This window comes from Eschscholzia californica, unplaced genomic scaffold (assembly GCF_041429995.1).
Source record: "Eschscholzia californica isolate CP2 unplaced genomic scaffold, dmEscCali1.0.p SCAF_5, whole genome shotgun sequence".
In the NCBI taxonomy this organism is placed as follows: Eukaryota; Viridiplantae; Streptophyta; class Magnoliopsida; order Ranunculales; family Papaveraceae; genus Eschscholzia; species Eschscholzia californica.
The window spans coordinates 9,791,163-9,818,569 of NW_028238472.1; the positions used below are offsets into that span (position 1 = coordinate 9,791,163).

A 27,407-nucleotide genomic window follows, 5' to 3' on the forward strand; every position below is an offset into this window, starting at 1 on the left:
TAATCCATCTACAAGAAAACTTGTTTTAAGTAGGGATGTTGAATTTGATGAACAAAAAATGTGGGAATGGAATATCAATGAGGGTGAAAACTATGATTTTTTCCCTATTTTTCAAGAAGGTGAGCAAATGGAACTAGAATCTCCACAAGCAGAAGTTAATACTCCTCCATCAACACCAAGTCCAATTTCAGCAAATCAAGTAGCTTCTTCATCTGAAGCAAATTCAAGTGAGAGGGCACCACGTTTTCGAAATCTCGAAGATATATATGGATCAACTGAGGTAATCGAGAACTTTGATCTTTTCTGTTTATTCTCTGATATAGAACCTGTTAATTTTGAAGAAGCGTGTCTTGAGAAAAGATGGAGAGATGCAATGGATGATGAAATCAAAGCTATCCAGAAAAATGAGACATGGGAGCTTACATCTCTCCCTAGAGGAAAGCAAGCAATTGGAGTTAAATGGGTTTATAAAATAAAGAGAAATGTCGAAGGAGAGGTTGAAAAATACAAGGCAAGATTGGTGGTAAAAGGTTATAGTCAACGTGCCGGACTCGACTACGATGAAGTGTTTGCTCCAGTTGCTCGATTAGAGACCATTAGACTATTTATATCAATCGCTGCTCAAAATAAATGGAAAATTTATCAGATGGATGTAAAGTCAGCTTTTCTTAATGGATTTCTTGAGGAAAAAGTCTACGTCAAACAACCAAATGGTTATGTTGTCAAGGGAAATGAAGATAAAGTGCTTCGATTGAAGAGAGCTCTTTATGGCTTGAAGCAAGCACCAAGAGCATGGAATCAAAGAATCGACAAATATTTTCTTGATTCTGGTTTTAATAAATGTCCTCATGAATATTCCCTTTATGTTAAATCTTATAAAAATGGTGATGTGATGTTTGTGTGCTTGTATGTAGATGATCTCATCTTCACAGGAAATAATGAAGTGAGATTTAAGGAGTTCAAAGGGAAAATGGCTCAAGAATTTGAGATGACAGACATTGGACTTATGAATTTTTATCTTGGAATTCAGGTGAAGCAAACCAATGAAGGATTTTTTATCTCTCAAGAACATTATGCAAAAGAAATTCTCAAAAGGTTTCAAATGGAGGATTGCCAACCCGTAAGCAATCCTATGGAATGTGGAGTTAAAGTTTCAAAATTTGATGGTGAAGAGAAGGTAGATCAAACTTTGTTCAAGGCAGGGGCGGGCCCACATAGGGGCCCGTGGGGGGCACAGGCCCCCACGGACCCAAATGTGGGATCCTTTAGTTTATAGAAAAAATGAGGTGCTTTTAGAGGTATTTTTAGTCAGCCAACCTGTTATGAAAAGACCAGCCCAAAACTAAATAACTATCTTACTTTAATTAAAAGGTTTTCCATGGCCCACCACATCTTTAAAAAGATTTAGTTTCCTTTGACTAAATGAATGGAGCTATTAAATAGCCAACTGTTCACCTCTTATTTCTCCAAATAAATAGGTGAGTTTGTTGGACGGATTCCCACTTTTATTCGATGAAACCCACTTAGTTTACTTGCCAAGGGAACCATTAAATAGAATATTTCTTTAATACCTAAGTTTTTTTTTTAGAAAACTCCTATATTCTTAAACTTTGTATAGTTGTTATTTCTATTTTACCTTCCAATCTACCATTATATACTAAAATCCTAATTTTAATCTAAATAAGAATCAAAGATACAGAAGTTATAAATTTTAGTAGTCGTATTCCCTTACAAAACCACAATCTCATCTTTTCTTTGTCGTGACATCAAAATAAGTCATGGAGAGATACTTTAAACGAAAAGTTATGGATGAATCTTCATCACAATTCAAGAAGTCTCGCAATAGTTCACAAGAAAATAACAAAGACAAGAACGTTGAAGAAAATCATGATGATATCTTGTTGCCATCACCACCAATAGAACAAGAAAATAATTCAAAAGATGCAAATAAAGAAATTGACCTTACTACTCTTCCTGCAGATCCTGGATGTCGAACACGTATTTTAGATTATCATCCTAATGTTCGAGACCAAGTTCGAAGAGCATATCTACTAAAAAGACCTTGTCAACCTCGAAATCATAATTTTCCTATGACAAAATTTGGAAAAAGGGAGCGAAAGTTTAGTCCAACTTGGTTTAAAGATTATTCTAATTGGTTAGAATATAGTATATCTAAAGATGTTGTATTCTGCTTGTATTGTTATCTATTTGTTGATGGTGGTGATTCGTTTACCGTGGAGGGATTTTCAAATTGGAAGAAAAAAGAAAGGTTGAAAGTGCATGTAGGAGGTCCCAATAGTGCTCATAATAATGCAGTTTGAAGTGGTGAAGATTTATTACGAGAGAAACAACACATAGGTATATCATTGCACAAACAGTCGGATGAAGTTCGGAACAATTATAGAGTTCGATTGAATGCATCAGTTGATTGTGTTCGTTTTCTTTTAAGACAAGGTCTTCCATTTCGTGGACATGATGAGTCCGAACACTCAAGCAACCGAGGAAATTTTGTCGAATTGTTAAAGTGGTATAGGGATAAAAATGAGGATATAAAAGCTGTCACCATGGAAAATGCTCCAGAAAATCTAAAATTGGTGACACCTGATATTCAAAAGGACATTGCGAATGCAATTTCATTTGAAATCATCAATGCAATTGTCAGAGAAATTGGTGAGTCTAGATTTTCCATTCTTGTTGATGAATCTTGTGATATATCAACAAAAGAGCAAATGGCTATTGTATTGCGTTATGTGAATAAGGGTCAAGTAATTGAATGTTTTGTTGGTATTGAGCATGTTAGCAGTACAACGTCTGCCTCGCTTAAGGAAGCTATTGACAGTTTCTTTTCCAAGCACGGATTAAGTATTTCAAGATTGAGAGGACAAGGATACGACGGGGCAAGCAATATGCAAGGTGAGTTTAATGGTCTTAAAGCACTTATTTTAAAAGAAAATAGCTGTGTATATTTCGTTCACTGCTTTGCTCATCAACTTCAATTAGCTGTTGTTGCTGTGGCGAAGAATCATACAGAAACCAACGATTTATTTACTTTGGTTGCTAATGTTGTTAATATTGTTGGAGGATCACCAAAACGTCGTGATATTCTTCGCGAGAAACATGCTGATGTTATTTTAGAGACCCTAGGTAACAATGAACTTTCTAGTGGACAAGGGTTGAATCAAGAAACAACTCTTACACGAGCTGGTGATACACGTTGGGGATCACATCATAAGACTTTATCAGGAATGATTAATATGTTTTCATCTATAATTGATGTACTTGAGGTTGTGGCCGTTGACAACAAATCTGACCACAAATTTACAGCAAAAGTTTTATTAAGTTCTACTCAGACATTCAGTTTTGCTTTATCTCTCCATCTAGCAAAAAATATATTGGGAATCATAAATGATTTGTCACAAGCATTACAAAGAAAAGATCAGGAGATTGTGAATGCTATGAAGTTAGTAAAAATATGCAAGTTACGACTACAAGAGATGCGAGATAGTGGTTGGGATTCTTTGCTCATTCACGTGACTTCTTTTTGTGAAAAACACAACATTGAAGTTCCTAATATGGATAATGTGTTCAGACGTGAAGGTCGTCCGAGACGTAATACTCAAGAAACCACAAATATGCATCATTACCGTGTTGAGCTTTTTTATGCAGTCGTTGATATGCAACTTCAGGAGTTAAATAATCGATTCAATGAGGTGAACACTGAGTTGCTTATTTGTCTAGCTAGTATGAATCCAGTCGACTCATTTGCAGCATTTGATAAGAAAAATTTGACCCGCCTTGCTGAATTTTACCCACAAGATTTCTCTAATACAGATTTAATGGTGCTTGAAGACCAACTTGAGAATTATATAATTGATATGAAGTCTAGCGATGAGTTCATAGGATTGAAAGGGATCGCTGATCTTGCAAAACAAATGGTAGAGAAAAGAAAAGATAAGGTGTACCCGCTTGTTTACTTACTATTGACATTGTCATTAACACTTCCAGTTGCAACTGCTACAGTAGAAAGAGTGTTCTCTGGTATGAGTATTGTGAAAAACAGATTACGAAATCGAATGGGAGACGAATGGATGAATGATAATTTACTTGCGTACATTGAAAAGGATGTATTTGATACTATTGATAATGAAGTTATTATGCAACGATTTCAGAAGATGAAAACTCGTCGAGGACAATTATAAATATGTAAATAGGTAAAATATTATGAATAAATAAAAGTCATTTTCTTATAGCATATGAAATTGTTATTTTTTTTTTTAACTTAAATGCGCCCCCACATCGAAAAAATCCTGGCTTCGCCACTGGTTCAAGGGGTTGGTTGGAAGTCTTAGATATTTGACATGCACTAGGCCTGATATTCTTTATACTGTTGGAGTAATTAGTCGCTTCATGGAGGTGCCAACAATGACTCATTGGAGAATTGCAAAAAGGATACTTCGTTATATTAAAGGTACATTAGAATATGGATTATTGTATTCGTACTCTAACGACTTTAAATTAGTGGGTTATTGTGATAGCGATTGGGCTGGTGATTTTGATGATCGAAAGAGTACAACTGGGTTTGTTTTCTTTATTGGGAATACTGCTTTTACATGGAGTTCGAAGAAACAACCTATTGTGACCTTATCAACATGTGAAGCTGAATATGTGGCAGCAACTTCTTGTGCTTGTCATGCTATATGGTTGAGGAAAATTCTTAACAATCTATTACTTGTTCAAAAAGAAGCTACTGACATTTATGTTGACAACAAATTAGCACTTGCATTGGCTAAAAATCTGGTGTTTCATGGTAGAAGCAAACACATAGATACAAGGTATCACTTCCTTAGAGAGTGCACCATAAAAAAGGAGGTGGAACTAAAATTTGTGAAGTCGCAGGATCAGATTGCAGACATTTTTACCAAACCACTCAAGGGAGATGTTTTCAAGCACTTAAGAGCATTACTTGGAGTTATGAAGAATCAAGTTTAAAGGAGGGTGTTAGAAATAATAAACTTGATCATTGGTACATGAATATGTGTGGTTCATGGCTTTAATTATATTCATGCATTTTGGAATTCATGTATTTTGGAATTCATGCATTATCTAGTACATGTATTTAGGTTTGAAGTATTCATGCATTAAGTAATTTAGATAGTCATATTTTAGATTATAAATACCTATGTAATTCTCATTTGTAAGCATCCAAAACAAGTGTGATTTATCTAATATATTCAAGGGATCAAGAAAGTATTGCTGAGTGTCTTCAAATAATTCTAACAGAAAAGACCCTCTTAGCGTTTCTCACTGTGGAATACGCCAAGTCACTGCCCCCATTGATCTTGCTGACAGGTGGTAGGAGGCGTTCTCAGTTCTCACCAATGTCATCAATTGTCCATACCAAACCGAGGGATCTTTGGCTTTCCGACCAAATCCAAACCCCATTGAGACCTGCTTCTTTCTCGCGACAGAAACCCTTGGTTTGATGTTGCACTTTCCGAATCCATTACTTTCATCAATTTGGACATGACTCTACTGACCGTCTGACCCCCACCGATTTCTTTTTCGTTTGGTGAGTAATCGACCCTTGTTCTTCTCGGTTCTTAGACCGATGAACAACTCTCACTTTCTATCTAATACCAATGTTTCTTCTTTTCGTTGTGATTGAATATTGTTCCAATAACCTTCATCTTCAACCAAGATTTGAAAGAAGATGAACGATATCCTGAGCAGGTTGATCAATCATGTTCAAACTTCCGCACGTCTCCAACGTTTTTCTATTTATTCGTTGTGATGTTCATATTTCCCTTATTCTTATATCATTATCTATATCGGTTTGATACATTTCTACTATTCTCCGACGTATTCGCCACCGTTTTTCGGCATACTCTAATTTTTTTTTCAAAGTCTCTTAAATCTTTATGGTTTAATCATCAATCAAAACGCTTTGTCGATTTTTTTAAATTTTCCAAGCTATCTTGTGATTATCATCATCTCAAACTCGAGATTAACGTTTCTAGGGTTTTATCATCAACTTCACATGTTACTTCCACCTCTTCAATATCTTCGTCATCCATACGAGATTGATCTTCTACCGAGTTTGATACCTTAAGGATCCATCCTGTCCCCATCTCAATCACCGACTTTTATGCGCAATGTTCACTTCCATTATTTTCTGATCTTGGTCGATATGAAGAAAGAAAGACAAGAAGGCAAGAAAAAAAAAATATTATTCAAGCATTACTGATCGAGATGATTTCAGTTGAAGAATTTCAAGTTTACAAGCCCATTCAAATTACCAAGGTAAAGATACTTATACAGTGGAGTTGCTTGGAGTTGCAGATAAAACATTCACCACCATTGCCAATTGTTCGACATTAAACAAAAAAATCAAGTTCAAGTTCAAGCTTTGATTATAATCGTATGCGAGCAACATTCATCTTTTCCAAGTTCAGTCTTCAAGTTGGATACTTCACAAGTTCCGCATTCCAACTTGAGGAGGAGTGTCATAATATAAAGATAGAGATGAATCGAGATCCGAATGTTTCAAATATCAACCGTCAAGATAGATGAAGATTTGGAAGATATTATCTTGTACTTATCCTAGATCGAATCCTAGGAAACTACAATACCTAAGTCACTCTATAAATAGAAGTGACCTCTATGTATTTTATTCATTGAGTTGCATCGAGTCTTTGAGTCTGTAACCAATCAATCCCACGATTGTGGAGATAATATAATACAGTCATTAATGGCTTTCTTTGTGGATGTAGGTCGTGATCTTCCGACTGAACCACGTAAACTATTGTGTTCTTTATTTTAGTTTATGTCTTCTAATCTACCAACTAACATAATTTTCACATATTGGAATTAGAAGACTTTCAGTAACCAATGTCTTTTTGTTGTTCCAATCATATACTTAATCAACAGTGGTTGAAAGTATGTAACTCCGCTTCTATTTTGATTTAATTTTTCCTAACACTTCAATCATTTCTTGGTATTACCTGTCCTGCGCTTGCTCCATCCCTGAAAAATATCTTCTAGTTTGGCTAGTTTATGAGTTACTTCCTAGGAAGAATACCTCAAAGTCTATTCAACTGCCCATTTGAATCGATGGTGTCATTTCAAGGCACCAGACTGGCCGAGGTTGAGATCTTTTACTGTTCAAATAAATTGACGATGATTAGAATTATATCGCAAAAAATAGTACACACTGCAAATTTGAGAAAGCATTACACCATTCAACGTATGCCAATACTCGGCCGGGCCTTTCTCTGATTTAGTTTTGAAATGATTGTTGGTTCGACCATTTGAATGCAGGACCTATAAATCCAAGATCATTTAGAGCATTAGGATCATTAATATCCTTAAAGAATAAAGGAAATAGGTCATATTTGCACCTCCCATAAGAAACAGGTACATAATTTCGGATAACAGATACTTGCATGACACCATATGATGTGAAAATGAACATATTAGAGCATGCATGTTTACTAGTATGTTCGACCCTGGTGAAGTCAGACCACGTAAACATAAACACGAATGTACATAAACTCCATGTGAATGTTCGGAACTACTGACTTGAGTCTAGTTAATATAACATTTTGGGTGGTCAGTTCTATTTGATTGATTTCAAAATGTTTATCACGAATGCAATCAAAATCGATTTGGCTTGTATAAATCTGGCAACCGTAGATACATCTTAAAAGGAAGGGGAAATATATTTAAAGTTTAAAGAAAAAATTAGGAATTAGTTATGTTCATTATAAATGTTTTGACCAAAATAATAATTAATGTTTTTTTTTTTTTTTTTTTTTTTACGTATTTTGAATATTATTTCGATTCAAATAGGTAAAACCGCATCTTTCGTCTAGCACTTTCTTTTGTATTTCACTAGGCTAAATCCCTTCAGTTGTTGTGAGAGAATAGTCTCATATGGGAGAAGGACATATGGGAGAAGGACAATCTCGCAACCAATAATATAATGTCTTTGTCCTCTTTACTCATAGTCAATTGATTTTGGGTTGGATGACCATAAACTTAATATGGTATCAAAGCTAGGGACACACGACACACGTAATAGGCTTAAAAACCACGCGTACTTCACGTCACCCGAAAAGAAAAAAAAACGTGTTGTGCTCTAAAAAGGTCACACATGAGGAGGCCTGTGAGAATAGTCTCACATTGGAGAAGGGCAATCTAGCAACCAAGAATATAATGTCTTGGTCCTCTCCATTCATAGCCAATTGGTTTTTGAGTTGTCGACACTTGGTTGCCCAAGTGGTTTAAAGTGTTGACATATACTCAAAAGGTCCCTGGAGGTCCCTCTAGGTCAAAGATTCGAGACACGGAGTCATACCCCTTAAAGTATGCTAACCTTTCAAAAAGAAAGTTACACTCCATTTACAAAAATTACCATGAGAAGTAAACTAACACCTCTGGAAACAATTCCGACTCTTACAAGGAATTTCTGATGATGAGAACAAGTTTTGGTTCTTTAGCTAGACCAATGAGAATTTTAGTTGAGAGTACGTGTGAGTACATAAACAGCTTCATTTCCTGTTCCAGTAGCTATCTTCGCCGAAAAAGGTAAAACATGACTGCAGGATCTGTACATCAAACAAATAGTATTAGATGCTACCATCAGTACTAGTTGAAGGCAAAAATTAGTACAGATGAAATGTCAAATGAACACATAAGTGGTTCCTGGTTCATTCTGAAGATGTGGTTTTTCGAAAAAGAGCATATCATCTACAGATGAATCTCGAGTTTGACTTTCAGTTGAAAATGATATTGGTGTAGATTATCTTTTAAGGTCGACAAAAGTATGCTCTCTTTGTGAAGCAGGAAGATGATTATGTTTCATCACCTGAGTTCAATATTGACAACCCAATGATCGAGATTCGAGGTCATACAAAAGGCAGCTCTTTATACTCTGTGAATCAGAAGGTTACGTACTTAGCCCCTATATTGTTCAGGAAATTCCAGACTCGGTTATGAAGCGGTTGCACCACAAACAGGGTAAATGAGTTCGATTAGTCCCTATGTCAAACAGGTGGTACATTATGACACGATTGCTGAATAATAATGAGAAGCTATGCATAAAGAGATTAGAAGTCTTACAAGCAAAATTTGATGTCATCTGCAAACTTCAAATTTCAGGTCCTGTGGCAAATAAAGTAACAAGACCTCGGAATACTTGAGCTGAAAGTTGGTGTGCTTGGAATAGCTCTCCATCCACGTTCCAAATGCTTTCTTTGCCAAGGGACGTAAATGTGAAAGCCCTAGTCTGTAAGTAAAACAAGAATATTTACTATAAAGTTTATCAAGATACTAACTAAAGCCTACAGGAAAGGAGACTGGACGAGAGGCTTTACACATACTTTAAAGTATTCCACAAACTCAAAATTTAGGGGCTTCCCACCTTTTCTTGCGAGCTGGGTAAGGTGCCTGCAAGTACACATGCTGGTTATATTATAGAACACGTTAATTGAAGTAGTTGGGTTTTATTTGAACAACTATGGGATAGCACCATTTAACCAACATATAAGGTAAGTAACATAAGTAACTAGAAAGTCATATATTGGAATAATATTTGATTCTATTAACAGAAATTAGAGATGATCGAACTATTGAAGAAGGAAAGTAGTGATGATAAGCATGCAGAATAAGAGTAAACACCACGAAAACTAAGTGGGAGGCTCTAATTGGTGCTGTTTTAAGATAAATACCCCGCTTTAATTCTTAAGCCTCGTATGCTGTGGCCCTTGGCCACATGGAGGTGCCTGAAAAGCTGGTTCTTTTCCTTCAGTGAATATGGTCTTCATGAACATGTCTACAGTCCTTTGAAGGATGCTCCAAATAGACAGTAAAATGGATGTCATCACATAGATTAAATCTGGATCAGCCCCTTTTGGGGTCAAACCGAACATTGGTCCCCAACATCTTGTAACAGAGAATAAAGAACAGATGTGTTAAAGCAAAAAAAATAGAGTGCAAGTAAAAATTTTCCAACAAAGAATTAGGGCAAGTCTTCTTCCCTAGAGAAGAAGTATTTGTGGCAAAGATTTGTAGTTTTTACCATAAATAGAACGCATGAGGGCATTCCTTGATTAGTATGAGATGAAGAAAACCATCTGCAAGGTGTGCATCCGCCACTAAACCATCAGGAGCTCTTTCATTGCGATTCGACATAATAGCGGCACCAATACTAAGAAAACGCCCCTTCGATTTCACCCATTTCGATCCTTCTACTTGCAATTGAGACACATGATTTGATTTCAAGGACTCCCTACAGAGAGGGCAGTTAATACGGCATACTTCTCTTTTAGATTTCTTTGATGGAACCCATGATCTTGTCCAGGATGATTGATTACCAGAATCCACTTGAGCTTCCATGGGTGCCGGTTCTGTTTTATCTTCTAGGCAAGCTACCTCTGCTTCATATGACCTGAAAAGTCAAAGTGTGGAAGTGACAACTAACTCATGAGTTATGTCACACGATAAAATATTAAGAAATAAAAACCATATCAACCCAAAAAGTTGAATCGGTTGCCCTTAATATCTTTAAGGCATGAGAATTTAACAAATGTAGAGAAATTGAAGAAAAGCAAGCACGGAGAAAGAAGACATTGTGACATTTGTACTCTGTGAGAGCAGGTTCGGCCCTAAGATTAAAGGGCCCTATTTCAAAACTGTTAAGGCCCTTGCTAAAATATTCCATAAAAAATTAAAATGCAGCAGATAAGTTTATTACTTTGACTCCGTAAGTTATTGCATATACTGCAATCATATAAAACTTTTTGACTAGTAGTATTAATTATGTCACTTGTTATGCTGGTCTGATCATCAGAACTAATTTAAACAACAATCTCACTATTGTATGAACTTGAATGCATGGAAAGGGAGAAATATATGAGGAAGAATAATTATCTAGTAGTAAATTTTCAATATCAAAAGAGAAGCATAAATCAAATAACATATGGTCAAAAAAGGAAAGGAACTCAAGCCACCGTTAGAAACATTACCTTCACAAACTCTAAATGCTGAAATTTTAAGAAACTTCAAAATGGGATCAAACAAGTACAGGAGAGGAAAAGAGAAAAGATGAGAAGAGAAAGAAACAAGAGGGATGAGAAGAGAGAGAAAATGAGAGATGAAAGAGAAAGAAAGAGAGGGATGGCATTCAAATCATCTTTTAGAAATGGGAATTAACAAATAACAAAAGAAACGATCAAGTAGAACTTGATTACTAGAAAGTAGCAACTTTACAGTATCTATTTTATCAAGATATTAATATTTTGAAACCCACCAAACTGACACCCTATTATATACTCTATGGAAATGGGTTTGGGACCGTTCTGGACATTGAGCAGTCGTACAACATGCACCAGACCCAGAACACTCTGCATGAAGAGCAAATGTTAAAACAGAGAATAAATTAATTTCTAGTGGACCAAAGGAACTTGGAATTCAAGTTTCCTGTTTTCAGTTTATCGAAAATCAGAAGAAATGAGAGCAAAGTGTCTTTGATGTAGCAACAATTAAAATTATTACATCTCTTAGTATTTGATGAAACAAGTTTCCTGGTTGACAAATATTTCAGATCATTTCTATGGCTGTGATGCAATTCCCCTTAAATAAAACAGGATAATGCAATGCCAACTGATAATCATTGTAATAACCATGCAACTACGGTGCTGCTAGGTACTAAAGAAAATCATGTAATTTGGGACTAGAAACAAATCCGCGAACTTTTGAATATTAAACAAGATATTACCTATGTTTTAGAAACACCTTCGTTCCTGCATAATCGTAGCGCTTGGGACCCATCCAGCGATATTTTTCACTTTCCTTTATGACATCACCATAAAATCCATACCTGGGGTGATAGTGGTAGAAGTCCAAGTTAACAAAAAACATCCCAGAGCAGGAAATTGATATCAGCCTATCAGGTATGCTTCACTACTAAGTCTCATCATTTATCTCAGCAGCTCATCAAGCAACTTGAGTTTCTAGTCCATAGCAAGCCTATTTGAGTAATCATTCTTTCCTTCTAAAGGACAAAATTTCTGAATCATATCAAAATTCAGAAGACTCATTTGATACGTTATTTAATACTATGCTGGAAGCTTTGAGATTCTATATTTGTTTTGAGTGAGAAGATCTCCAGCGGGCTGGAGTACTAAATTGAGCCCCTTGTAGATCACTATCACCAATAACTAATTGTTACGTACACGCGAAGAACAGCAAGAAATTACCCAGCAAAAGAAGCGGCATATCGTACAAAAGGTGCATCTGTTGAAGACGGTGTTGTTTTCCATCTCACAACTTGAGCAATATCAAGACATACACTTCTACCCAACACAATTTGCAAAGCGGATGTTACAGGATCTCGAGCTCCAGTTGTACTGCAATTGAAAGTTGACATACACAGATACACTTGAGAAGTAAATCTACTACAATACAATGAACAGAGAGAAAACATTCATTGTTAATACAACATTTTTATCTTCACCAGATTTCACATCAGATCATCTAACTACATCTTTCTTTTTAAACTTTGAATTAATATTGAAGACAATACTAACACTGTTGCTATAGTTAAGTCAAGGTTTATGACGGCCACTTCAAATACTAGAAATAGAAACTTGTCAGGGTCCAGGCAGGGTTTATGACGGAAACTTCTATCTGCACACTATGTTCCAGGCTACGCAGTGTAGTCTCTTATATATTATAAATTAGAATCACATAACACATAAGGAAGATGTATGGAGAAGATAACTTTATTAAGGGTAGTAAAGTTTAAATACATAATTTTACATTTTCCTAAAAATATGTGTAAAATTGCTAGTGAGAAACACTTAGAAGAAGAGTTCTTTGGGTGGCTCAGAAAAAATAACCCTAGTGACTTGCAGGCTTGGTATTGTTGCTCGTGAGACAAGTATAAGAAATGAGAGTTGTAGAAAGTAAGCTTTCCAAATACACGAGCATAAGAATGTCAGTGTTCTGCATTTCCATTAGTTAACGAGGATGGTTAATTTTCTCAGTGATTTTCACTTTCTCATTTGTTATCCAAAACATTTGATTACCGAAAGGAAAAAAGTGAAGACAAGATAAGGTTTATGACAAGTCAGGTTTTATCGTTATAGCATGCTAAAATGATCTTAGATAAAGGTTCAATATGCCAAAAATAAAATAAATACATAAACATACCAAATCACAATTGCGTCAGTTGACCCAGCAGGAATAATTCCGAGTCGGAACCGTTCCTTTGGAAGGGAAAATGAAGTACCTACTGTACCTTGATCTGCACGATTTGTCATAATATCAGATAAAGCGGAGATGATCATGCTAATGGCGCAATATAAGGCACACACTTTGGGTCCAATGATGCCATAAGTTACGCCTTGGTGAACTTAGCCATCAAAATCAGCTGACATCTATTTCTGGCATCAATATATTGGTACATGGACTTGCAACGCCATACTACACACTCATACGCCTATCCTAGACGTCCTTGGTAATAAATAAGGAAAAAAACATATAAAACACGCTTAATTCATTATGGTAGGATTAAGGACGCGGAGTTTAGTGTGCAGGTTCATGGATGAGTGACTATAAAATTCAAGGGATTGGTGAAGCTAATGAATGTGGGATGTCTGATATTTGGGCATTACCAGCACACACCATATGTATCACGACCAATACTAAAGGAACCTCCAGGAGAGAAACAAAAAGCTCATGAAAATATTTATGTTCTAAGGACATTATTCACTTAATCACCCTGATTACCTAATGGGTAAATAGACTAACCTGTTTTAATTGACCCACCATCAGTTCCTGTAATTCAAATAAACCCATTGAAACATCAGACACCCATTTAAATCTTATTATTGGATTTGAAGCCACTTCTAGGAAGCTAAGCTATAATAAGACATACTGGAATTAGATAAGCCTGTTGTACTTTCTCCTGAACTCTGAAGAAGCGGATCTTGGTCATCATTTTGATGAGAAATTTCACATATTTCACTTGGATCCTCTGCAGATGAACTACCACTATTTTCGATAGAATCAGCAACTTCTGTAGGAGTTGGTGGGTAAGGAGCCTTGTGCCTTGAAGCAAGAAGGCCATTCAGGATTTCATTGAAGAAACCATCACCACCCTGGATAACATTCAAAGTTCGAAGTTCAAACATCGGCATAAACAAAATTCTAGTAAGAAATCTAAAAGTCATTTATCTTTGTCTGCACTGCTATAGAGAGTTAGAGACAATTACTTCATTATGGTGTCCCTATTAGACTACCCCACCAATTCTATAATTTTTATAGACTTCAGAAATAAATCAAAATTTTCAGATAGGGAACAGCAGCAAGACGAGAAATTGCTTGTTGTGGTGGCGCATTTTAGTAAGATCGTATAATAAATTCATATACCAGAAAAAAAAAAATCACTTCAGAATTTCTTTACTTGTACATGTTGGCCTCTAATATGGGTTTTTATTCTTTGAAGGAATCCTATTCAAAATATAAGATGCTGATAATAATGCTTCACCCCGTAAACAAAATGGTTAGTCAGAACTTATAAGCATTGCATTGACCATCTCAATCATAGTTCTATTTTTCCTCTCCGCAATTCCATTTTGCTGAGTGTAAGGTGCAGCGACTTGATGAATAGTGTCATGTGTTTGGCAGAATTTAATAAATTCATTCGGGTAGTATTCACCACCTCTGTCAGATCTTAAAATGTTAATTTTAAGACCAAGTTGATTTTCAACTTCAAATTTAAATACTATGAATTTTTCAAAGACCTCATCTTTACATTTCATTAGATATACGCAAGTATATCTAGAACAAACGTCAATTGAAGTAACATAATATTTAAATCACCTACTCCACTATGAATTAGGTCAAGCAAATTTGAATTTCTAATAATAGATTTATAGGATTTTCGATTTATTTTAGCTTGAACAAAAACATGGCATTTACTAGTTGAATTAAAATCAGAGTTAGAAATTAGGCCTAGTTTTTCCATATTTCTAAGAGAACCAGAATTAACATGACCTAATCTACCATGTCATAAATTAACAAAATCAACAATGTAAACCAAAGAATTATTATTTATTAGATTCAACTTAATCATTCTGTTACAACAGTACCTCTGACCAACACAGGGACCCCTTTTGGACAATACAAATTTGTCAGACTCATACACCATCTTAAAATCTTTCTTATTAAAACGGTCTCCCGATACAAGATTTTTAGTCACATCAGGCACATGATGAACCTGTTGTAGAGTTAGAGTCTTTCCAGATGTAAAGAGAAGTTCCACAGTTCCTTCTCCAATGACCTTAGAGCGGATATTATTCGCTACTTTAATATCATCTCCGCCACCGACCACTTTGTAAGTCTTGAAAAGATTACGGTCATTACAGACATGGATAGTTGCTCCTGTGTCGGGCCACCAACTACTGGTTGCATCTAATGCATTGGCTTCTGAAACTGTGGCTACAAATTTTTCTTCGACCATGTTTGCTTGCCCTTTAAGATTTTTTACACTAGTAATGGTCGGATTTGTTACACTAGTAACAAATCACCTTCTTCTTGTCCTTCGCAGTTCGTTTAAACTTTTCATCCTTCTTAGGCTTTAGAGGATCTTTCTCAGATTTCCCTTCTTTAACCACATTACCCTTAGGTGGATAATCAGTTTGGGTCTCTTTTAATTCTCGAATACGAGAATCTTCTTCAATGCGAAAGTGACGTTGTAGAGCATCTAAAGAATAATTTTCTTCGCCATGCTTGAGTTTCTCTTTATAGTCGCTCCAAGAGGGTAGTGATACCCCCATCAGAAACGCATCCATTACAGAGATCCCAGCGTTTTTAAGATTGGTAACAATAAGTAATAACTCATTAACTTGAGTCATAACAAACTTATTGTTAACCAAGTTGGTTAAACCAATTGTTAACCAAGTTGGTTAAACCAACTTAAAATCCATAAAATTATTCATTATAATTTTTTGATTACTTGACTCTTCAATGCGGTATTTGTTATCCAGTGATTCCCATAATGCTTTGGCAGAATCAATTGAACAATGAGCATTGTAGATAGATGTGGATAAAGCATTCAAAATATGACCATGACACAGAAAATCGTCTTCCTTCCGCTTCCGTCGTTTTTCTCGTAATTCAGCAAAGTCTTTGGGAGTCTCGTCAGGAATTTTGTCGAGAACCCCTTCTATTATATAAAATAATTTAATAGAAGTCAGAAAGAACCACAACTTTTTTTGTCACCTTGTGAAAATCTCTCCATTAAAACTTTCAAGACATGTGTAGTCTTGAATCATAACGCGTCGAGATTGAGTTAGTGTTATTGATGCCTCCATTTCAAACTAAACGAGAATTATTGTCTAAAAATTCTTGGAAAATCGTTGTTGCTACTAGTTTGAAATGGAAAACATAGAAAAAAATGTTGTATACGAAATTATAAAGCTCGGTAAATCGATTCTTTTAGACAGTAATTCACCCCCTTCTGGAATTAACCACGAGTACACAACTGGTCCAGAATTATGCCTTTAGGATACGAGGAAGTCTTTAACAGCTATCTTGGTTCAAAGTATGTATGCCTTGGCCAAGATTGAGAACGCTCTGAAATATAGATAACTGATAATGCGAAAACAAAAAACGACTTCACCATATTTTTATCAAATAATACCCAAGAACATACTTTTGTACTAGACTATAAATTTGAAAATTCAAGAGAGGGAGAGAGTATTTCGTTGGGACTTTGTTGGATCACATGCTCTGGATTAGTTGATTACTCTCTATGTAGCAAAGTCTTTGGGAGTCTCGTCAGGAATTTTGTCGAGAACCCCTTCTATTATATAAAATAATTTAATAGAAGTCAGAAAGAACCACAACTTTAGTGGGATGGAAACATATTTTTCTCTTCAACCCCCACTTTAGAATTTCTTTGCTTGTACATGTTGGACTTTAATATGGGTTTTAAAATACACTACGACGGTGGATTTGGAGTTAAAACTGAGGAAGTTATATATGTAGATTGAAAAATTACTAGCCCGGGCCTTGTTATCAAAATTCAAGATCTAATAAAATCAAATAATTAAAAATAGGCAGCCCTCCTAGAATTAGAGGATTTTAAGCCTGCTTACATTGCTTGTACATGTAAACTAATATTTTTTTTAAAGAGTGTGGATGACAGAAAGGTTTCATTTAGAGAGGGTGTCTCTCTCTTGATTTCTCTGGTGCCTGTGGCAGAGGGCATCTCCTTTGTCGACGGCGGTCCTCTATCTATTTGTGACTCTTCTGCTCTCTAGATTTCTTCCTTAATTAGATGACTTTTCTCTCTCAACCCCACAATTTGTATCCTCAATCTGATAATCTCTGCATCCTTTTCAATCTCATTTTCTCTTTCATTTATACTCAATCTAAGGTGATGTGGGGTTTATAAAAGGAAAATGATAGAAGATGCTACTAAAGTAGACATATCCAAAACCTAAATAGGAATCAGTCATCCATCGAGAGTGAAAAAGTCCAATCAAGAGAGAGAGAGAGAAAAAGTTGACTCGAAAATGGAGACCGTTGATTTCATGTAGGTTTGGAGTAGCCGTTTTGTAACCTCTTCTAACATTACTCTGGGGTGGAAACATATATTTTTCTCTTAAAACCTAACCTTCCCCCGCCCACACTTTTTCTGTTTTCTTCCCACTTTAAATCAACCGTGTAAACTAGAGAGAGATTGGGCATCCTAGAGAGAGAAAGCCAAGAAAAAGAAGAGGAAGAAGGAAGGACCGAAGTTGGTGATTCGTTCCTTTTTTGGTTCTTCGCGTAAGGTTTGTTTTGCTTTGGATTCGAGGTAGGTTTCTATCTTCTTATGGCTTGAATAGCCATTTTCATAAAGAAATCTAAGCAATTAGGAACACTATAAAAAGCTAGACTTGGTATAATTCGAATATAAACTAGGGTTCATGAAATAAATACACATAAGGATGTAGTAAATAAATCACTTATGTAAAACAGAATTTTAGGTCACTTTGAATCTCATCTATCTGCTAAATTTTGAAGGAAATTTGTCTTAATGATATAGATAATGAACCATATAATTTCTATTATCCTTGTCATGTTATTTTCATGTAGGAATCTAACATAGTATGATAAGAAACTTCAGCAAATATTACAATGATAATTTTGACTTAAAACATCCTTTATTTGACATGATTTAAGTATATAATTCTTGTAATAAGGCATCTCTTGCTAATAAACGAAATCCTTGTATATAGATGCATGAATAGGTGATAGAATTCAAGGTAATATGAGATTGCATGTTGTTTAAGTTATTGGTATACTTAGATAACTACTTGTCGAACGTTATTGGTATGGAACTAGTAGGTCATAATAACATATTGGTGATCATGATTATAATACATGTAAGTTTTGGTGTGATGTTATGATGTGTGGGTGATGCGATGAAGTTCGTGGAAAATAGTACGAATTGTGTGGTTTGTTCGACCCTCTCTACTGATTGTTTGTTGCAATGACCGACGGGTTCACATGGTAAAGGCACACTGAGGTACGACCTAGATATGGAGAATATGGGGTCAGTACTAACACAAGGGCAGCCTTATGGACCACACTCTCATACAACGAGGGTTATGGGGAGGGTTCAGATGATGGATCTGATTTCCACGGTGGACACCAACTTATCATATCGCTTTTGGTTACTTGTTACAAATTGTGGTTTCCTTTATTATAATTGTCACAACTTGAATACTAATATGAACACATTTATATATCTTGAAATTGTCTATTAAGGCTTTAGGGATTTGGAAATTTACTTGTTGGGTTCTGACCTAACCTATTATTTTTCAGGATAAGGAAATCAAGAAGTGTCACCTGTTTGAGTCTTAGTTAGCCCTTGGAGGAGTTTCTTAGCAGTTTTCTTTGTTTTAGGTAGTTGTTTGGAGTTGCATCTCCTAAGTAGTTATTTCTTTTATTTGTTGTTGTCCGACTTACGTGTTGATGATTTAGAGACATCATTTCAGTTTTGAAAGCTTAATAAAATTTCTTCAGTGGACTTATGGTTACTTATGAGCTTTATGTTCGATGTTATTTGTCTCTTTTGGTGAGTACACCGATGGTGTTTACTATTCTACGGAGAAATGTTTAAGTTTGGTTTTCATGGCGGCCGACGTGGAAATCTGGACTTGGAGTGTTACAGCCTATATAATTACCCATGCGAGTAATAAGTGGCTTCTAATTAGTTACATGCTCTACACTTGGGGTTAAACGTGACCTTGTTATGTTTCAAGTAATGGAAACGGAGGCACTTTTGGGTAATCACAAGGGGACTCCATTTTATCCCCAGACAGGTAGACTTGGCCCTGACAGGGAAATAACCTATAGATCTAATGCTTCCAGAGGACTATTTCATAATATGACAAATAAAAAAACATGGATCAGAAGTTTAAGTCACTTATGGAAAATTTTATTAGACAATAGTCTTGGATCAGAAACTTACAACAGCCACAACACCATCATATAATTTGAGTTCCTCATCTGAAATCGATGTCATCGTATCAAAAGCCTGGCCTGCCCTCTCTGTCACAGTTACCTGACCAAGGAGTAGAAATAAGTTACTCCACATAGCAATCCAACAATTTAAGAACATAAAACAAGTACATTTCTGTTGTCACTAATCCCCACTTCCACTAACAGAGGAAGTAGAGATAAAAAAAACAATTTCTTCTATCTTGTGTTGGTGATAATAAAATTTCAAGCTGGTAAAGACTCTTTTTGCTTAAACTTTGCTGTAGGTAGAAATATAATCTCGCCGGAAACAAAATATAGCATGGAAATATTTTGGTTAAAGTAGAATCAATCAAGAATTGTTTTTATGGTGAAAATATTGCTTGAAGGAAATTTGATCTCTTTGTTGTTGTCTCAGTGAGAAGATGATCATCCTAAAAGGTTATACCTCGGATCATTTGTTCTGGCCCAATATGCAAGTGAAAACAAACCATAAGCTAATAAATTGCGTATTATTGTATTACACAAGGGAAATGCTAAGTGTACAAAGAATCTTTGACAAGATTCTTGACACGATGAGTCACACGGGTAAAAGAACGGTCCAGATCAAAGTCAAACTTTGAAAAACTTTGAATTTCTTTTCTCTTTTAGTGAAAATGACTCATTATGTCAAGCATCTTGTCAAGGATTTTGTACATGTAGCACTCCCGATTACACAAATATCAGGGATGTTAATATGTGGAGGCTAGTTATGGGTTTTGTTTGTAATATGCAAGAAACTATATCAGGGATTCTTCTTTAATGTTTATTGGAGGGGGTCATCACAAAGATGCAAAAAAGAATTAATGGGTACTATAAATTATAAAGTAAATCAATTACTAATTTGCTACTCACAACAAAAATTAGTAAAGTGATATATCCTTGTTTCAGATCACGTGGGAAACGATATATCCTTGTTTTACTTCAGCCCGAAACAATCTTGGGTGGTAGAAGAGGCTGAAACTCAGTCTATAACTGACATCTGAAGTCTGAACTTCATCATGAGTGTTCAACTGAAGCACAATAGGAAAAGAAAAGGAGTTCTGGAATATAACCCCCCAAACTCACCTTTGTTTTTACTTTAGCACGAGAAAATATAGGAGCCACAGTTTCCCAAGTCATAGAGCCCTTGCGTTTCCCGCTGAAAGGGTGAACAAAAACCTAGCCAAACACAAATAGATTCTGCAGAAGTTAATACTATTATCTGACATTACTCTTATTCCAAAAAAAAACCTATAACTACTTGTTTTTATGTTCATCCTCGTTTTAGCGGCATAATCACTATGATCAGATGTCATCAGCTAGTTGCAGAAATATACACAACTCGTCTGCCCATTAGTTGACAACTAAATACGAGACGTGTTAACTGGAGGCATGGTATTCTTTACCAGTTTACCTCACGGTTCTTTGACCTTATTGTAATCAACCATCATCTTCACAATGTTTGACACCCACGAGCGAAAAGTGGAAAGGTCCGTAGTTGCTGATTTTCAGATTGATCGCTATTCATACCAGGTTAAAATTGAGTTGCATCATGGTGTGTATATGCTCAATGACTACTGATCGGACTGAACATTATGCCACTGAAACTAATAAACAGTGTATATCGAGCAAAATTGAAATATATGACATAAATACCAAGAAACTATATGTAGAATCAATAACTAACATACCAAAAGGTTCTTGGGCCTATCAGCCTCTTTATTTATAAGAGAACTAATTTTGTCCACCCAAGTTTGGCATGTCTGCAGATCTTTGTGACCAAAGGTGTATGCCACTGGGATCCAGAGAGAACGCTTAGTCTTGGACCTTTGGAACCCATGGACTGAAAAACGATACATCTGCACAATAGCCTATTTGCAATTACAAAATTATTTAGAAAAAAAAAAAGGAGTTCAAATATTGCAAAGAAACTAGGTATAACCTCAGAATGTTGGCCCAGAAGAGATGTGGCATTTGAGATAACTGAGTCATGAATCAACCCCCAGTTCGTAAACTCGACGGCGTAAACATCTGATATTTTGATTTGAGTTTCAACTTTGGAAGCATGCTTAGATCCCAGACAACAAGATGAATTCAGATCCTACCCAGATGAGGAAGGTGGTAGAAAATCAAAATCTAAATACCCAGAGGTCCCAAGTCCTGGATAAGTACCAAGTATCTTATTTTAAATGTAACCATGATTTCTGAACTCCAACAAAATAAAGCAAAGAGCTTGAAGAAAGAAAAACTCCGCTGGATTCAAGTCATCTGCTAGTCAAGCTATAAAGTATACACATATAGCTAGTATAGTAAACCTCTCAATAGAAAATCTATTCGCGCATTAGTGGTGTGTCAGATCTGTCGAAAGGAAGGTCTAAATAAATGAACAAAGCCTATTATTTACCACAGACAATATCTGGTGATACATTTACATGAATTTTCACAGACACACCTTTGATCTTCAAACTCCGCAGTTTTTATTAACTAAAACGGGTAATAGTGGAGCACTGTTATTAATTATATATCTGGTAAGGAATAGAACTCTCTTTTCATTAATAATTGCGAAGCAATCATGCCACTTTCTAATTATTTTTATTTTCGTTCATAGACTAGGTCGACCATCTTCGACTTACGCATCTCTTTAGATTCTCCTCCTTGTTAACACAATAAATTCAAATTTTCAAAATCTAAAAATTCTGTAGCTGGTTATTTATTTAGCTTTCTGGAGGGAGAAAAGATGTATTCACCCATTGGATTACATGTGATTTTGCAGAATTATCTGAGAGACATCAAATTTTACTAATTTTATCAATAACCTCTTGTCCTTGGACTAAAAATGTCCGTAGCAAGGATTACACTAACACAAGGAGCCTGAATCAAATATAGTAATTGAAAAGTTAAATGGTAGCCATGTAAATCGCATTGATCCAACTCAATGTTAACTGGTAAGCGGATCGCTGTGGTACGTGGTACGGGTACGTTAGGGGTATACTTCTTCGCTACACTATTGACGATTGCAGTACACTTTGGACTACTTTCCTTCACAATATGTACTCTTTATGATGCATTCATAATAGATACACCTACTCTTCGACATCCTATTTTCGTAAAACTTAAAATCTTCGTTAGGGGTACCGGACCGCAAAGCCACCCAAGAAGGGTATGGGGAAGGAGAGTATTGATATGCAAGGGGAAGGAGAGTATCTGCTAACGTTGATCCAACTCTTAAGTTTGCTCATTATTTTAAAAAACTTCAGTTCTCAGTGTCAAATTGCAACCTATGATAAAGGACTCGCTTGAGACCTGTTTCTCAAGTAGAATTGACATCTCTACCACCTTAATTTGTTTTTTGGGGGTTTTGAGCCTTCTTAGTTGAGTTGGCTTTCTTGTAGCCTAAAATTCACCCCTGTTTTTTTAGGTTTTTATTGGAATCCTTTTTGCTACCTAAAAATGTTTAAACTATACAATATAAATGTATCATGAAGATCAAATTTTTCAGCTGAACCAATCAAATTGTGTATACAAATTGTGTTTAATCAGGAAAAGAAGGTAGGTTTGGACTTACATTATCTGTGCACTCTACTAACTTCCAAGATAATTCAGATGAATTTAGGGTAAGAATGACATCCCCAACACGATCCAAGAAAAAATTTGAGCCCACCGCCGACACATCTTCATCCATTTGCAACTCTGAAGGAAATTTGTTATCTATTTCTTCTTCCCTGATCTGATCCGAGTTTCTATCCATCATCCAAGAAAGAAATCCCCAAAACCAAAAAAGAAATTAGAATTAACCAAATATTACTCAATTTCGTTGTTCATAAAAGATATTCTAGCAATGGGTTGTTGCAATTTAAAGCAGTCCGGAGAATTGCAGAATCTTCCATTTCGCCTGCTTGTCCACTTGAATGTGTTTGATTGCGTGTTATATAGTTGAACTTGGCACTTTTTAGTTTGTTCGCTATTTCCTTAATTTTCGGCATATGGATCATAGATTGTCACTGGATTTTGTGTCTTGAGTTTTTGAGATGTCGTATCAGATTGAGATTGTCACTTTCGATGGTGATGTCTTTGTGATTGCGTTCCTCCCCCATGAGATATCCTTTAGAATCGCTATCACTTCACTTTCTTCGTTGTTTTTTGTTGGAGCCGTATGTACATTCGCTTCGATGAATTTTGACTAGTTTTTTTTTTTGAAGCCACGGGAAACAATTTCCATTCATAAGTGATAAAATCGCAATGTTTATATGGATGATAATTCATTCTTATCTCTCTCTTCTGAAAAAATTCATGAGAGTTACATACCTTTAAATGCAAAGTGCCTCATGAAGGGAAAGAAATGGGACTAGACACAATGATCCTAAAGATCGAGAAGAAATAACCCTAAAGGTCGACCAGGAGATCCTATAGATCGTGAAAGGAGACCCTAAAGGTCTGACAAAAAAACTAGAAAAACTAAAACAACCACCGCCGATGTCGTCGGAAAACGCCATTGTCGCCGGAAAATCGTCATTGTCGTCGGAAAACCGCCACCGGAAAACAGTCACTGTCGCCGAAAAACCGCCGCAATCACACCACCATAGAAATCACGTCTCCACCACACCACCATCACGAAACAATAGAAGAAAGCCGATCAAGAACCTCTCTCCGAGAGCGCAACTTAATAAGAAGAGAAGAAGAAATAGAAGAATAATCAGTTTGAGAAAGAGCAATTGAATAAGACATATTTCATGGAGATCTTTCTTTTCCAATAACAGCAAGATCTCTACATGATCCATCTTTGTTTCCCAAATAGCCCCAAACTTTGTGACCGGTTTCCTGCCTAGCCCGCTACTTTATTCAAAATACCCGGATGACATCTTTTTTGAGATTCCGTTATAACACCGTTAACTAGTCATCACCTCTCTCTCATCCAACTCATCGCCTCTCTCTGCCACCTCATCTTCTTGCCACCTCATCTTCCCGCCACCTCATCATCTTCACCCGTTCGCCGGTGAATTTTCCGACCGGCGACCTTCAAACATTAAAAAAAAAAAAAAAATTATTTTTTTAAAACTCTCCTCTCTCTCTAAAAAAAATTCCTCTTTCTCTCCCTCAATACAACTCCGGCGAAGGGGCTCATCCCCTTCGCCGGAGAAACCAGACCTTGAAGATCTAGTTTCAAACTAAACCGAGATCTAGTTTAAACAACCAGATTCCGGTCTAGTTGGTTTTAAAACCAGACCGGAAAACTTCCAGATTCCGGTCTGGTTTTAAAACCAACCAGACCGGAATCTAGTCGATTTTAACCAGATTCCGATCTGGTTTCAAATCAAACCGGGATCCGGTTTTAAACCAGACTTTCAAGGTCTGGTTTCTCCCGCGGAGGGGCTCCTCCCGTTCGCCGGAGTTGTATAGAGGGAGAGAGAGGGGTTAGAGAGAAAAAAAAAATTTAGAGAGATAGAAAAGAGAGGAGAGTTTTAAAAAAAAATTATGTTTGAAGGTCGTCGGCCGGCGACCTTCGACGGTGAAGATGATGAGGTGGCGAGAATATGAGGTGGCAGATATAGGCGATGAGTTGGATGAGAGAGAGGTGATGACTAGTTAACGGTGTTATAACGGAATATGAAAAAGAAGGTCATCCGGATATTTTTGATAAAGTAGGGGGCTAAACAGGAAACCGGTCACAAAGTTGGGGGCTATTTGAGAAATAACCCCAAAGTTACAATGGACCAAACAATTTTTGGTCCACGATCACAATACTGGCCTGTGGCTTGTGATTCCTCTTGTTCCTTCAAACTTTGCATTTTACTACCCATTTTAATTTCTATATCCATCCTATTATTTACTTTATTATTTTTTGCACCTTTTTATTTTATATATTTCTTTGATTATTTGCGACTTTCAAACTTTTATCAATAATGTATTTCACATCAAATGGATAAGAGGTTTGACGTGTACATCCGTCCATTTTCGGTGGTCTTAATTGTACAATACTATATAACAAATGGTGTCCAATTGTTTTATTGGAGGTTTAGTTTTAACAATTTTTTAGAGTTGGTAGTGTTTCTTTTTAAGTCGTGAAAGACGAGAAAACTGAAGGAGTTTAAAAAAATCATTTCTTCTTCTTGGAGGCATATAGGTATATACAAATTCAGTTTGATATGAGGACAGTCAGTATAGAGTCAACTCTCATTCATGAATGTCCTCGCAACTCCATGGTTCAGATTATTAAAAATCACTTCCATGAGTTTTTGAAGTCAAAAAAGCTTTATTAAAATTCACTTCAACGATAAACAAGTGCAAATGTAAATGATACACAACTCAGCGTTTCAATAACTTACAATACCGATACAACATCGAATGACATCACAACATCTTGATGAGTGAGATATTTCAGCATCATTAGCATATAGATCTTTTATGGAACGTAATGATCTTGCTAAAGAAAAGGCTAGTGTTGTTGTTTAATATGCATATTTGGGTACAATATTTAGTTATAGTTGATTCTATGGGTTTCAAAATGAAGTAAGTTTTATGATAATTTACAACCTTTTTTTTGAGAAATACAACCTTTTTTTTTATTCAAATATCAAGTTAATTGGATATTGTTTCCAGTTTTACGCTGGAGCACTTCATAATTCATATATTCTTCACATGTTGATATACATTGAAAAAATTGAAATCAAATGCATATGAGTAGTGAAATCGATTACCTAGATTATTCTGAAATACGAAATCAACGACCAATATTAATTTGAAACAGTGTCTGTTATGCAAAATCAAATTAGGTACTTCACCTTAATCAAATATAATTTTGTTATTTGTTTTATATTTGTTATTTTTTTTTATAATTGTAGATAAAGTAACCAAAAGGGGATACAAGGGTTGGGTGTATGAACTTGACTTTTGAGAGACCAAAATTCTATATCAGCATGTGAAGAATATGACAAAAGGCGAAACCATTAAACTGAATTAGTCCAATAATATTATCCGTGCCGGAGGCACGAGTTATACCTAGTATATATATGTACATATACATTTTTCATTAAATGTTGGATTTCAATAAAACTTATATATATAAGTATAGAGAAGAATTTTTTTTATTAGCTTCTTTTACAAGATCTACATCTAATAATTTTTTTCTCAAAAAAAATACACAGAAAAACGACGTTTTTTTCAAGTAACTTTTTTTTTGGCAAACTGGCGCTTTATTAATAAAAATCAAATTGTGTTTGCCAAATCTCGCAAACTCGGTTTGTAATACAAACTCAGTTTACAGTTTTTGCAAACATTGGTTGCAAAATGCAAATTCAATTTGCAAATATTGCAAAAACTTGTTCGCATAATGCAAACTCAATTTGCAAGTCTAGGATAGAAAAATAATAAAAGAAATTTCTTCTTCGGACGAAGCTTGTTCTTCTTCTGTTCTTCATGACCCCATTGTAATGGACAATGAAAGTAAATCGAAGTCTTCACAATAATCGAACATACTAAGTCTCCATCCATAATCGAACATAAGAAACAATAATAAAAACAAATCGAATTAGAACCCTCAATATCCTAATACCTTTTTATCCATTATACAAACAATGAAAAATGAACAATGAAAACTAATCGAAACAAACCAACTCTTATCTATAACCGAAGAGAAAGAACAATGAAAACAAAGTGAAGTGGAAACCTCGAAACTCCTAATATCTAGAAATCGAGTCAACTTCATCATCCCAGAACTTAATTGATTTATTTATCGATACGAATTTATAAAAAGAGAACAAATTAATAGGGAAAGGATGAGGTAGTGATGAAGAAAAATATTAGTTTGTGATGAAGAAGATTAGAGGACGATGAGGGCTTAACATAATTTA

The 27,407-nt window shown here is 35.6% G+C and overlaps 1 protein-coding gene and 1 pseudogene across 9 annotated transcripts; one reads left to right on the forward strand and one right to left on the reverse strand.

Moving 5' to 3' along the window:
- The first annotated feature begins 1,778 nt into the window (after window positions 1-1,778).
- On the forward strand, window positions 1,779-4,199 carry LOC147536905 (uncharacterized; annotated as a pseudogene).
- A 4,079-nt stretch (window positions 4,200-8,278) lies between these two features.
- ACD5 (Diacylglycerol kinase family protein) lies at window positions 8,279-23,865 on the reverse strand. Of its 9 annotated transcripts, none has more exons than XR_015224946.1 (16): window positions 23,126-23,865; window positions 21,503-21,628; window positions 21,252-21,419; window positions 20,647-20,739; window positions 19,532-19,624; window positions 13,940-14,162; window positions 13,813-13,839; window positions 13,213-13,306; window positions 12,258-12,407; window positions 11,777-11,878; window positions 10,079-10,447; window positions 9,729-9,942; window positions 9,381-9,447; window positions 9,121-9,286; window positions 8,867-9,039; window positions 8,354-8,606 (listed from the first exon to the last, which is right to left on the reverse strand). XR_015224946.1 is itself a non-coding variant. In XM_086639261.1 (14 exons), exons 1-13 carry the CDS (start codon window positions 23,309-23,311, stop codon window positions 9,149-9,151), a joined length of 1,836 nt encoding a protein of 611 aa, XP_086495387.1. In that variant the 5' UTR covers window positions 23,312-23,865; the 3' UTR covers window positions 8,354-8,606; window positions 9,121-9,148. The 9 variants fall into 9 exon arrangements, 2 of the variants coding, with proteins under 2 accessions (XP_086495387.1, XP_086495386.1); XR_015224944.1 differs by having other exon boundaries at window positions 21,503-21,661; window positions 23,126-23,686; XR_015224941.1 differs by lacking the exons at window positions 8,867-9,039; window positions 9,729-9,942 and having other exon boundaries at window positions 8,279-8,374; window positions 8,459-8,606; window positions 21,503-21,661; window positions 23,126-23,683.
- Window positions 23,866-27,407: the final 3,542 nt, after the last annotated feature.

Coding starts and splice junctions, on each gene's coding strand:
- ACD5 (XM_086639260.1), bottom strand. CDS start 23,311: ATGATGGATAGAAACTCGGATCAGATCAGGGAAGAAGAAATAGATAAC. Junction 21,662..23,125: donor TAGTAGAGTGCACAGATAAT/GTAAGTCCAAAC, acceptor TCATCTGGGTAG/GATCTGAATTCATCTTGTTG. Junction 12,408..13,212: donor ACTGACGCAATTGTGATTTG/GTATGTTTATGT, acceptor TTTCAATTGCAG/TACAACTGGAGCTCGAGATC.